The 13,253-nt window shown below is 26.4% G+C and overlaps 2 protein-coding genes across 6 annotated transcripts in view; one reads left to right on the top strand and one right to left on the bottom strand.

The window, feature by feature from the left end:
• Positions 1 to 13,253, bottom strand: part of LOC126903613 (connectin-like) — a 114,767-nt gene that overhangs the window by 15,302 nt on the left and 86,212 nt on the right. The gene's annotated exons all lie outside the window — the stretch shown is intronic.
• On the top strand, positions 3,020 to 9,024 carry LOC126903614 (uncharacterized). Of its 4 annotated transcripts, XR_007703535.1 has the most exons (5): positions 3,020 to 3,380; positions 5,666 to 5,714; positions 6,057 to 6,081; positions 7,692 to 7,821; positions 8,985 to 9,024. XR_007703535.1 is itself a non-coding variant. In XM_050681915.1 (3 exons), the coding sequence occupies exons 1-3, from the start codon at positions 3,159 to 3,161 to the stop codon at positions 6,068 to 6,070; spliced, it is 285 nt and encodes a 94-aa protein (XP_050537872.1). In that variant the 5' UTR covers positions 3,023 to 3,158; the 3' UTR covers positions 6,071 to 6,819. The 4 variants fall into 4 exon arrangements, 2 of the variants coding, with proteins under 2 accessions (XP_050537872.1, XP_050537871.1); XR_007703534.1 differs by lacking the exon at positions 8,985 to 9,024 and having other exon boundaries at positions 3,021 to 3,380; positions 7,692 to 8,640; XM_050681915.1 differs by lacking the exons at positions 7,692 to 7,821; positions 8,985 to 9,024 and having other exon boundaries at positions 3,023 to 3,380; positions 6,057 to 6,819.

The following is a 13,253-nucleotide window of genomic DNA, read 5'->3' as shown; positions in this document are numbered from 1 at the left end:
TTAAGAAACGTTTACATAAATACGAATTGTCAACTAAAAGTGTTTAAATACATACGCGTTTCATATATTAACGGTAAATAACTAAATGTTATACAAGAAACTATTACATAGTTTATAAACTTAAATAGGTTCACTCGATTTAATTTTCAACACTTTAGTGCTATATTATTTTATATAAAAATACCTATTGAACCCATGCCACATTTAACTTTATTCAATGATTTATTTTAAAAATTAATAAGGGCTCAAATATGTTTATGGAATAACAAGAAGAAAAAACTATGGTATGAAATATTAGAATATTTTGTATTTAGAATTATTCAAATAATTTCCATTATGTGTCTATTCTGTATTTTTTTTTTTTAATATTGTAAATAATAGTTTGTAATTATGTCTTAGGACATTATCTATTTTATATAATGTAATTTATGTAAACGAATTGCTACCGAGCCCATAATAATAGTCTTAGAGTCCCAAGTCGGCGCTGTATTTTAGTAAAAAAATGATTATATATCGCATTAACTGAACAAAATACCAAAAAAATCCAATAACCATGTTTTCGCGACTCTTAATTTTCTATGGGTTTTTGTATACGCCATAGGTATAAAGCTAAGAATAATACCGTTAGCTTACCAAATCACCTAAAGGCGTTAAGAGTAATAGGAACTAANTTTTGTATACGCCATAGGTATAAAGCTAAGAATAATACCGTTAGCTTACCAAATCACCTAAAGGCGTTAAGAGTAATAGGAAATAAAAAAAAAAAAACTTTTTACGATGCACTGTTAACGAAGTTTCAAACGACAGTTACAGAGAATACCTTGATAAGCTCCCCGAAGCGGTAATGGAATTATATATAACGATACTATACATTTCCCGCAAAAATATAATAATGTAAATGGCTTAATGTATAAAATACATATAGAACTACGCGATCATTAAGTTAAATTCGTTTTCGGTGTCATATAATCCTAACGTTATTTTGTAATCATTCTTTGCGGTTCGAGCGCATCGATTGGAAAATGGGCACAGTCGATTACTCCCAATCATTTTACATAGGCCGGTGGCTCATCGGTGGAATAAAAAAAAAATGTGACTATTGGAACGTCAGAGACGGAAAGAAATGTGTAAATGTCATCGAGTGTTATCATTATATATGAAAATGTGTTTTCGTAGACACTTCCGTGTGTTTTGGAGAAAGGGGATTTTGTGTGTTGAATGATTGTTTTTTCAGCAACAGTTTTCCGACCCTCCAACGCTATGACTCCGAAGGAAATGTTAACTCATACACACGTGAATACATATATATATATAAATTCATATACACATGTATATATGCGCTTGTAAACTGTTTGTAAACCGTGACTTTGTAAGCTTAACGTACCGAATAAATGAAAAATATCACGCAGTGACGTTATGTGTAAATGTTACAAGCTTGTAAACGTTTCCTAATAGTATACAGCGATTGGATATGAAATGGCCAAGTCCATAGTGAATCGTTATGATGTGTATCAAGTAGTGGAGCAGTAGAAATTCGGTATTTTCATTTATTTCAAACTGTTCATTACATGGAGTTGTATGAATCTGTCATCATTCACTGAAACGATCGCCGACAAATATTACACGTGTAGCGATCGGTATTTCACAAAGGATAATCGCTTTTTGTTATACAAATACACTCTCGAGCTTTAATGAAATAAACACTCGATATAGACTGAAAATGATGGTGCACGTGAACTTTGAATGATTTAGTCATCGGATCCACTCGAAAAACTATGAAGAGCATGAAATTATACACTCGGTGTAGAGTTGGGATGAATTAAGTTTTGTAAAATATTGATACTTGACGGTCACACAAAGTGACACAGTACAGGGTCCATTATATACTAACCTATGTGGATATTTCATGTATGACAGCCTGGGTTCAAAGAGAGGCGTGTTCAGCTTTAATAAAGAATTATTAATAAATGACGTTACACAAACGCGACATCGAGTAATATGACATAATTAAGCTCCACGTCAATATTGTAAGGCATTAACTTTTTTACGTTTCCTTGTGCAAAATCAACTAGATCTAATTAGACTTATTACTACATACTTACAATATCTGATTATTTGTTTTTTGAAAAGTCGATTAGCTTACTATTTATAGATAAAAAATCTTTATTTAGCAATGATGAAACGGAGGGAGTATATATAAAAGCGTGAGAGTGATACGAATCACTACCGAAGAACGTTTTAAAACGAATGTGTAGGTCCAGTGAATATTTGTATCTGAGCATGTTAAACATTCTTTAAATAATCAGTTTTCGAAAGCACTCGACGAAATATTATTTTTAACATTGATTTAATCCCGATAATTCTGATGCGCCCTCACACGTATACATATTTGCACATAAAAAATGTATGTATAAAGATATATTGGTTTCAATTGATTGTGTCGCTGCTTAACGTTTGTGAGTGTTGCTGACTCGTTTCACCCGTTTATTCCAAAGAAGTACAGAGCCTACTAAGAAAAGTATTCACTTCAAAAACTTGAAGGTTGACAAATTGATAGATATATTAATTATTCCGATACAAAAGGTTTTTTTTAAACGCTGAATAGTCATTGACTATTTGTCGAAAACATTATAAGAACATATTAAAAACTTAATATGAGAAGTATAGACTGTTCTATTGTAGACTATTTTCGCTTTACATTATTTATAGTTGAGTTTTTTTCTATGCTAGTAACTCACAGTTGATAAGATTTTTGAAACAAAAAATATATCTTATCATGAAGTCAATAATTTCAATGTTACATGCTCAACTTAAAAATCTAAACCGTAATACTTAAAGTATTTTTGGTTTAATTGACGACTTATATTTATATATTATTTCTAATATTTATATAATAAAAGCTATTAAAAATAAAAAAATACTTAACATTTTATAAACATATAAAAAAATTATATAGCAACTGACAGTTGTTATAAAAATAACAGCTGCAAAATAATACATTTAAATATTGTTTTTTTTTCAACAATATTTGAATGTATTAAAGTGTCGCAATATATTTCTAGTAAATAAAATAAAAACATTTTTATCTTTTTTGTTTACGGGAGTAAAACTAGATTTGTTTAAATTTTATATTTTATTTTTCAAGTTTTTCTGTTTTAATGTGTCAGTGTACAGCTGATGGATTAAACGGATTCATGCCTGTTGTAATGATCACTGTTGGATTGACAGCAATAATAATATGGAAATCAGTGTACATAGAAAAACAATCGTTTAAAAAAAAACAAAGTTCTTCAGATGCAGTTAGAATAAAATGTATGATTAAGAAGTTAAAATCATTTAAGTATAACTGTGACTCTATGAAGCGTTTTCTTACGTACCAAGTAAGTTTGTATATAGATAAGGATGCACATTGAGACAAATATAAAAGTATTTTACATGAGATTGTTATACTAAAATAGAGTTTGTAAATAATTTCGAGTAAAATAAAATAGAATTTTTTAAGCTATAATCAGACACAGCTGCCGGGGACTCAACCGTGTTAAATAAGAGTTAACAAAATTCTATCATAATAAAGTGTGCTACTTTTTGTATTTTTATTTTTCATACTTAGTGTATTAACTCTGCTTCAAAAACTAATTTGTCAAAGAAAATTATTTGAAAGTTTTTCTATCGTAAAAAATTAATTTTTAGAAGTATTATATTAAACGTGAAATTAGATTCTGTTCTCGAAATTTCATTGTTTTTAATGAAAAATTCCACTATTGATCATTTCAGCGCTCTTTATGTCCATTATTTTATTAAATAATCAAAACACTGTAAATCATATGATTTCTTTCGTAATATAAATAATAATTTTATGTTTATTGAGTTGGCATTGGTGCAGACAAACGCTGATAGTATGTAAATGAACCTAATTTGAGGAGATGTTTATTATTAATGTGTTGAGAGAAAATGAAATTCGGCTGGTGGTTGTGGATCGGATACATATACATTTGGATTTTGCAACCCTTTTGAAAAGCTAACTGTTAATTCAACAAATTGCTAGGGGTTAACAACTCGTTATAAGCCTTCTGTTGTCGATAGAGTTCTGGTATCTACTGCTTTGCCTCAGGGTTACTGAATACGCTTTATACACTAATATAAACCAAAACGGCCATGAAGATATCGAAACTAAACAAGCAACGCCTTTACTGTAAAATAGTGTATTTTTCTGTATATTTAGTTACCAATAGAAACATTTTTCTACCTCTTTGTTTTAGGCGATAGTTGAATTTTTCGAATAATATGCAATCTTCGATAATTAATGATAATCATTAGAAAAAACATTGTAATTCTACTAGCAAACGTGCATCAAGCTAAAAACAAAGTTCAAATCCATCACAAAGTTTATGCGCGAAGAACACTGTCAGTCAAAGTGTTAAACTTTATCTTAGCATCAAATTTGTCTCTAAAACTTCTATTAGTGTTATTCGAGAATAAAATTGACTTAGTTTATGTTATTAATTATTAGCATCAAAGGGTTCGAGATGGTGTACTAATTGAAATTTCAGTTTTCATGTTACTTCATATTCATATTTTGTCTTTGGTATCAACTTTTCAATGAACTTAAAACTTATAAATTTTTTTACAAAAAAATGTTGATTTTGCCTCGGGTCAAATAACTTAAAATTAAAATTAAAAAAAAATTATCAAAATTGTTTGAATTTAACGGATATTATAAAATTTGAATTTCAAGTAAATTTAATGGAATATAAGTTGAACTTATTTAGATTTACTTACAATAAGTATTATAAATATTTTACGATCAAACATCAAAACGTTAAGCTTTTATTATATAGAGCACTCGCATGATCAATACTTTCTAACAGAAGTCGGGGTAGTTATGGTGTTATTATTTTTTATAGAATTGAGTAAAATGAAGCAAATTATTTATTATAGTTTTAAATTTATACTGTTAAATGTGAATCTTTAAATTAAATTCAAAACATGAAACAGAATTCTAATGTAGTTTAAATACTTCGATCATATTTTAAGATATCTCAAATATTTGATTTCAAAGTAAGAACTTATGGATATATGATGTAATATAAAATATTAACTTTGCATGAAAAATTACAATATTTTCAAAGGATGTTACAATGGCAAACATCTTAAAATTACAAAAAAAATCATATTATATGAATAGTATACCTATAACGCATTAAAAAAATTATTTGAAAACTGTGTATATTTAAAAATAACTTACAAGTTTACCTTCGATGTTTTGTTCAAAAAAAATAATAACTCACCTAAAAAAAAAAACAAATAAATTAGCATATTGCACTTATAGTTTACAGATTTTATCATTTGTTTAGTTATAATAAATTATTTATAAAACTTTAATGTAAAATATTTTTTTTAGAACTGACTAAACACACGACACAACAATTTACAATAATTATTTTGAATATTGAAATATTCAAAACAAATTTGATTTTATGTTCATAGATAATATGATTTCTCTAATATGTTCTCTATATAATTTATATAAATGTTTCAAAATATAAACCTTATAGGCATAGAATGTTTCAATTTTTTTAAGACTAGACGCAATTGTCTGGTTTTAAAAAAATTGAATTAAATCCGTATAGTTTCCAAGTGTTAACTAATTAAAATATTGTTACAGATAATGAAGGGAAAGAAAGCCACGGACCAAGGAAACGTCAAGGCAGCCGGTAAGTGTTTCGGTAACTTAGCTTTCATAATGGGCCAACATCACGGAGCGATTGATCTTATGAAGTATTCACTATCCGAAAGTACTTATAAGGAAGTCCAAAAACAGCGTGACAAGATTGAAAACTTTCTCGTTAACGAAATTAATTCTGACTGAAACGAAGAAAACATATTTAATTTTTGAAAATATACTTTATCAGTGAAAATCAAATCTCAACAATTTGTTTAAATTAATAAATAATGGTCTTAATGGATAAATTAAAATTAATATTCTAGAAATATAACATAATTAATTGTAAGTTATTAAACAGAAACTAACCTGTACTAATTTTGTTATTTCACAGTCTCTAAACTCTAGTAGCATTTTGTGTAAGTATATTTTTAAATTTTTTATAAAAAAGTATTTGCCACGCCGGAAAGTATGAAAATCCTGTTTTAAAACTGATATTTCGTCGTGCAAACAAAATATGACTGAGTGTAGGTTTCCAAACAATAATAATATTTTAAATAAACAGTATTAAATATTTTGCCTGAAACACGATGGCCGTGAGGGATGTCCCGAACATACCGGAAATTTTCAATTTATGAAAAACCTATTCTCACCGGATAAAGCTCATAAAAGATAGCCATATTCACTACACAAGTTGTTCAATTAATACATAAAAAATATATGAAATAAATGCATTTCCTTATGCCTATATTTGTTCAAAAAATTTTCTTTTTTTTAAGCTGTTGTATTGACTGAAAACAGCGACTAGGTATCTTTGAACTTGTCCACGTCAAAATATTTCAATGATTTATATTTGTTTCGAACCAATAATATATTTAAAACGCCTGTAAGCACAAACTACCTTTTTGTTGTTGGTAGACCAGTTGAGGCAGAATCATGAATGCAATAAATAGTCTATGGTATAAAATTACAAGGGTATTTTTATTTACTATTGCTGCAACGAGAAGGAAATTTTGCTCCATTAATTTACTAAAAAAAACGTGTTAATGCGTACTTAAAAGGTTTCTGTTATAATTTTTAGGGCCTGGTGGCGAGGTCTAATTAAAAAAATATGTTTCAAAATTTTATTAATAATTTATTAAGAATTCTTCATTAGAAATTTTATTTGCTCACAGTTTAATTGAAAATATAAAAATGTTTTTTAATTGTCTACTATATGACTTGAAATCAAAATTTCGAATGTTTGAAATATATACAAATTGATTTCAAAACTATTTTGAGTCATCGTTAAAATTTCCAAATATCAGTTTAAGGTTCCAAATATAAACTTAAAGATTTTTGAAACAATTTTAAGATTATTTCTAGTGATTAAAGTCTAAAATATTTCATGTGAAATATTTATATTTAATAGCTGCTTCAAATTCCGTCAATATAAAGTTTAGATTTAGGATAGTGTAGTTTAAAATTTTAAGCTTTAATTGATTTTCGTAAAGAACATACTCACTATAAAATCTTAAAATTTTATAGCAATCTACTTAATAAATTGAGACCAATTGATAAAAAGCTCCATAATTAATATTAATTATTTTAAGAATTATCAATTAGTAGTTATAAATAATTAGATTTTTTATTACCAAGTGTGAGGTATAATAAAGTTCTAAGTCTAATACAACATTAAATTATAATTTTAAAAAAAAATACTCTAAGGTTTTTTGTATTATATTACATAAAGTTATTGTTTTTAATAGTAATTGAACTTTTTAATTTTCATTTTATATAATTATTTTAATAGAACATACTATAAAATGTCTAGTATTCATGATTAGGTTATGCTTTAATTGAAAATGTATTTAGTTATTATTATTTTTACTACTGACCGCTAGATAAAACAACCAAAAAGAACAAATACAATTAAAATAGAATTATTTATCACTTTTGATTCCTCAAAAAGACTGACCGTTGTTGGTTTAAAATCGCAGATAGATAGGTGTTGGCTCGTCTTTATTCTTTCTTTAATTGACTGTTTTAGTATGGACAGGTTTTTGTTTTTGTCTTTGGTGTTTTACACAATTTATTGAAGATGTGAAGCCGCCATCAGTAAATGTCTAGTCCTGTCGGTGAATCATTGAGACCATCAAATGGGTATCTTCGAACACTGGGTATCGTTTTATTTAATTATATTTACATAATGAGCTACGTTTTATTAATTATATTTATTTTCTCACGCGGAGAGGCACATGATTTCCCTTTTCTTTAACCAAGACTAAGAAATGAGTGTTAAGTATTATTATTTAATATATTAACGGTTGTATTTCGATAGTGTCTGTGATACAATTTGATTTGTATTTATAAATTGTATTTTATTTTATTGTCCGCATTTTTTTTTGTGGGCACGGTTCAAGGTACATTTGTATTTTTATGTGTAACTTATATTTCATTTTTGTACAATAACAAGACAATGATACGCGTTGGTATAATAGATGAATTCGTATGATAAAATCTGAAGTTTAACACCTCAGATATATGTTAAGTTTTTCGTCGTGGTATTTTTAAATATTATTACGCATTCTCAGTAAATCCTTGAATATGTCTAAGGTTTATCAGATTTCATAATAATATTAAATATAAAAAACAAAAGCATTAGTTTATCTATGAATTTTTATTACATTAAAATTCGAGAACTCCTATGGACTCTTTAAAATTTTAGCATTTTCATGGCTACTTAATTTTTTAAATACATCCCTTATGTCAAAGTTTTTCAATAATGGATCATAAAAAAATCATTTTGTTAACTAACAGATATTCTCCAGAGAAAGTAAGATTAGACCATAGATTTGAAAACAATTTTACCATATTAGCTTTGATGCGAAGCTGATGAGGTATTAATTTTACTATGACGTGTTTTTTTCTATTTATAATTAATAGTAGATTATAAGTTATTAGACAAATGTTTATTTCAAACTAAATCAAGTGTTAAAAAAAATAAGAGTTCGTTAAAAAAATGTTTACGATTCATAAAAATTGGTAAAACATTAATTAATTTTTGTGAAATATCAAACAACTAAATTAGTTGAACAAAAATAAATTTATCTATATAAATACTGTTTTTTTTTTAAATTGTTTTTAACTTTATTCTTTTACAAAAAGTTCTAAGAATTTGTTGCTAAATTTTTATTTCATAAAGAATAATTGTTATTTACCTATTTTTGATTTTTATAAATAAGTTGCTATATAGTTTCTAATGTTTATGCTTATATATTTTTTAAGTATAATATAAAATTCAGTTAAAAGAAACTCTATCCAATTTTGTTTTATTTTTTAGATATTTTCTCACGAGCCAACAACAATAATTGGATTCTGAAAGTTTTATTCGTCATATTATAATTTCTTTTATTAAATAATAAATTAATATTTAAAATATGTTTTATTATATTTTATAATAGAAATATAAGTGATGATATCGATATTTAAAATTGAGCTTAGAACTTTCAACAATAGCAATTTCTAACACAGTTTTACAAACTTCACAGAGTAATTTTTGTAGCTATTCATTTGTTTATCTGTTAGCAGTAAATCGCCAACTTTTTGGTCGCTAATAGACAACATGGCATACTTTCGAACTACTTTATCGGGTTAATTCATTGTTATATTGTGCGCAACGGCAAGGAATTTATTTGTTACGGTTCGCACTCGGAAATCGTTTGTTCTGACAATACCTTTTACAAGTCTTTGTCTTTTTATGCCTCTACCAGTGCTGTCGTCTGATAGCGCCAGTAATCGTAAACATTTTTGAAGCTCCAGAGACCCATTTGACAGGAATGTTAACTTGTTAGGATATTTTCTATATATAACCATTTTAGTTTAATTCTTTGTTTCAACTAACTAAGAGACGGAAAGGACAAAAGTCCCCTCGAGTACCCCGTGAGATTTGAAACAAGATGATGCGATCAGTATCAATTTACAGTACGGGACGGTCGCATTTAGTAATTTACAAACCTAATTGTTATTTCATTGTAAAAGTGGTCAAATGTTGACTAAAGGCACAAAACTTATTCACTTTTCTTGCATAAGACGGATGGCTTATGTTAGTAACAACTGCGGATGAAAGGCCACACACAGAAATGACGTCACCGTAATGTCTGATTTTGTTGTAATAAGAATACAATTTATTTTAAATCAGCAAATCTAATGAGAGACAATAATAATATATAATGTCGTTACTGATAATTTTGAAATAACGCGACTATACAACAAAAATAGAAAATTACATGACAAAATGATAACTCACCAAAATATATAATAGTCGAAAATACATTCTAAGTATACTAATATATTTTTAAACACTCGTGTGCGCATTTTTATTATTTTTATTACTATTAATTAAATAAAATTGTATGTATTTGAACAATATGTTCAAATGCTTTCAATACATTTAATTTAAATACTACACGTTAGTAAAGAAAATCATATTCTGTTTTCTGGATTTATTATATATCATTTTAGTATACTCTGATATTGAAGAATTTCAAAATGACAATTTTCTTTTTAATCATTATTCTATCAACTTGTGGTCATATGTTGTGTAAGGGACGAACTTACGTTAATTTAGACTATGCGGGCAAAGAACTTTTATTATTCAACGACGAAGGGACACAAACACTAATCACTCTTGCTGAAATTCAAAATAAGGTAAACGATGACATTTTCTATGGGTACTACAAAACAGTCATGCAAACTAGAGCATTGAAATATGTGTTCCTGATTGCATATTGTGGTATACTAATGAAAAACCACGCAGACAGTTTCATCATTGCATTCAATTTATTAAGATATACTACTACAAAAATTGATAAGTTCATGTTATCATATAAAATACCAATTCCAGTCATGAAAGAAATCCTTATAGTAGTTGAAAAATTGTATAAAAAACATATTGACATCACAGAACCATACAGAACAATTATAAAAAATATTCTTAAAGTATTAGGATACCCAATTAATATAGACTTTTTAGACAACCAATCAATTATTTCTCTTAGAAATTGTACAGATTTTTGGAATAAATTCGAGTCTATATCTGAAGAAATTTTAAAAAATTGGATATATAACTCAAGAAATTATTTTACTATAGATGACTTTAAAAATTTAATGAGATATCTAAGAAAATTAGTCGAAGTAGAGTATTCTGAAGTTCCATTTAATTCACATGATATCGTGACATTTGTCGAAACTACTAAAAAATGATTATTTCAAGTTCGTAAATAGATTACAAGAAATTTATATACACTTTTAAAAATATTTAAAGAAAAAATATGTAGTTTTTTTGTAAGTAAATTTTTCTGCAGTATCTATTCCTGTAAAAACTTATTATTCATTGGAAATATATAAATTTATTATATTTTTTGATTATGAATACTATTGACATGTTTTTATTGAAATAATGTTTATAAAAGTACTTTAAATATATTACTAATACATTACACACTTTTACTGGTTAAATTACTTTTATTATAGCTACGATAGATTAGATAATTATTACGATTTTAAATAATAGTTTCTTTTTAACAGAAAATAATTGTGTATTGTCTTCTCTTTAATACATATTATGCATACATAAAATACAAGTTTGAAATAGTAATAATTTAAATAGTTAACTTAAATATCTTTATAGTTTTTGTAAACTATTCTATTTATTAGTGGTTCGTTTTATCATTATAACATGAACACTGATATGATTAGTTTCAAGTTGTTCTATGAAAAACATACTCTTTAAATTAGTGTTTGTGTAACTATTATCACAAGAAATAACAAATCAATTTCTTATTTATTGTGATAATAGTCAAATGTTGATAAAAGCTCGGAATATAAATAATTGTGTTTTCTAAATTCAAACAAAAACTTCGTAAATCAGAAAAAATTAATGTTGAAAGTTCACTTTGAAAAAATACGCCGTGTTTATTTCAGTTTTTGTTGTTATAAGTGTACACATTTTTGTTAAAATAAAAAAGGCAATTTTCATTAAATATACGATTGTATCACCCAAAACTTAATTTGAATTTATTAACCTAAATAATTATTGATAAGTAGATTTATTAAGATAAATAAACATCAGTAAAAATATTTTTTTATATTTTCTAGAAAAAATGATTAAATTTTGTGTACCAATTAAAAAAATTCTACCTATAATGATAATTTAACTTATTTTTTCTTAAATTAAAAACTGTTATTTTTTTATAAAATCTAATTGTAATTTAATTTATAAACGGTTAATAATTTTTATTTGTTCAACCAATTGAGTATACCTTTTTTTTTTTCTACAGTTTGGCTAAAATATTATTTCCATTGAAGTTAATTATTGACCATAGAGAAAAATTCGGGTGTACCTATACTATTGATAAATAATTGTTATTTTACTTTTTTAATAGTCATTTTTTATGTAACTTAAAAATTTAGAATAAAAAGTGTAATATTAACTTTGATTGTAAAACATCTCTGGTTACATAAAAAAAGATTTACACAAATAAAAACTGTAAGTGAGTTTATTAATAAAGGTTTTCTTTTTCAATGTAATATCATTATAAAATAAACAATAAGATATACTTATGCATTATACTGTCGTAATATAATCGTCACTATTATTTATACGAGACAACACTAAAATACCCTGTTCATGTACTCAACAATGTTATCTTTTTAGTTTTTATTAGTATATATTTTTTCATTTCAAATAGTCACTACTTCTATCCATAGAAATGGTACATTTTAACTTGTTTCATTATACATTATATTCTTACAAGGACATGATCCTTTTCGAACAAAACTTAGATAAACATTTAAGAGAAATAGTCAAAAGACTCACACTGTTTAACTACATTGTAGTGTATGCGGTTCGATCATAAATCAATTAATAATTACTTTAAAAATCCTTCCTCACCAAAATAAAATCTATATATTATTTTTGTCATCTTTGTTATTCTACTATTAATAGTCAAATGCATTGTATCAATTTTCGTCTCGCTTGTAAAAAAACATGTTAATGTTATATATGTAAAACGTCAAACTAATTTATGTTCTATTCATCTGTATTGATCTCTGTGTTTTTCATGCTTACTTATCAATAAACAATTATACTAAAAATTCGACAGTGACGATTTTTGGGGGTAAAAAAATATTATAAAAAGCCAGAGCAAACCCTTGCTCCGGGCTGTTCATTTCATGCTCCGTATTGGGCTGTTCTTTTAGTGATCCGTATTAAGTTGTGCGAACGTCGTGATCGTCATTGTCGAGATTTTATGTGTTAATTTGTGAACTGAAAATCTGAACTTGTGTACTTTATTTATTATTCTCACCGATATCATCACTAAAGATAATTATAAAAACCAGAGAATTTACCAGGTAAGATTTTTTACATCGTTATTTTATGACCCTCGAATTACACCCCGAATCAAAAGTAACTCTCACTTACACATTCTTTTTGCACCAACAATAATAATCATTCCGACCCCTTTTTGGCTTCGATGCGAAGCTGAGAAGGTATTGGTTTTACTAAGATGTGTTTTTTTTTTTTTTTTTTTTTTTTTTTTTTTTTTTT

The sequence above is a fragment of the Daktulosphaira vitifoliae genome, unplaced genomic scaffold (assembly GCF_025091365.1).
Source record: "Daktulosphaira vitifoliae isolate Bord-2020 unplaced genomic scaffold, ASM2509136v1 Scaffold_4, whole genome shotgun sequence".
In the NCBI taxonomy this organism is placed as follows: domain Eukaryota; kingdom Metazoa; phylum Arthropoda; class Insecta; order Hemiptera; family Phylloxeridae; genus Daktulosphaira; species Daktulosphaira vitifoliae.
The sequence above is the reverse complement of the archived record's forward strand: the minus strand, read 5'-3'. Positions and strand labels throughout refer to the sequence as shown.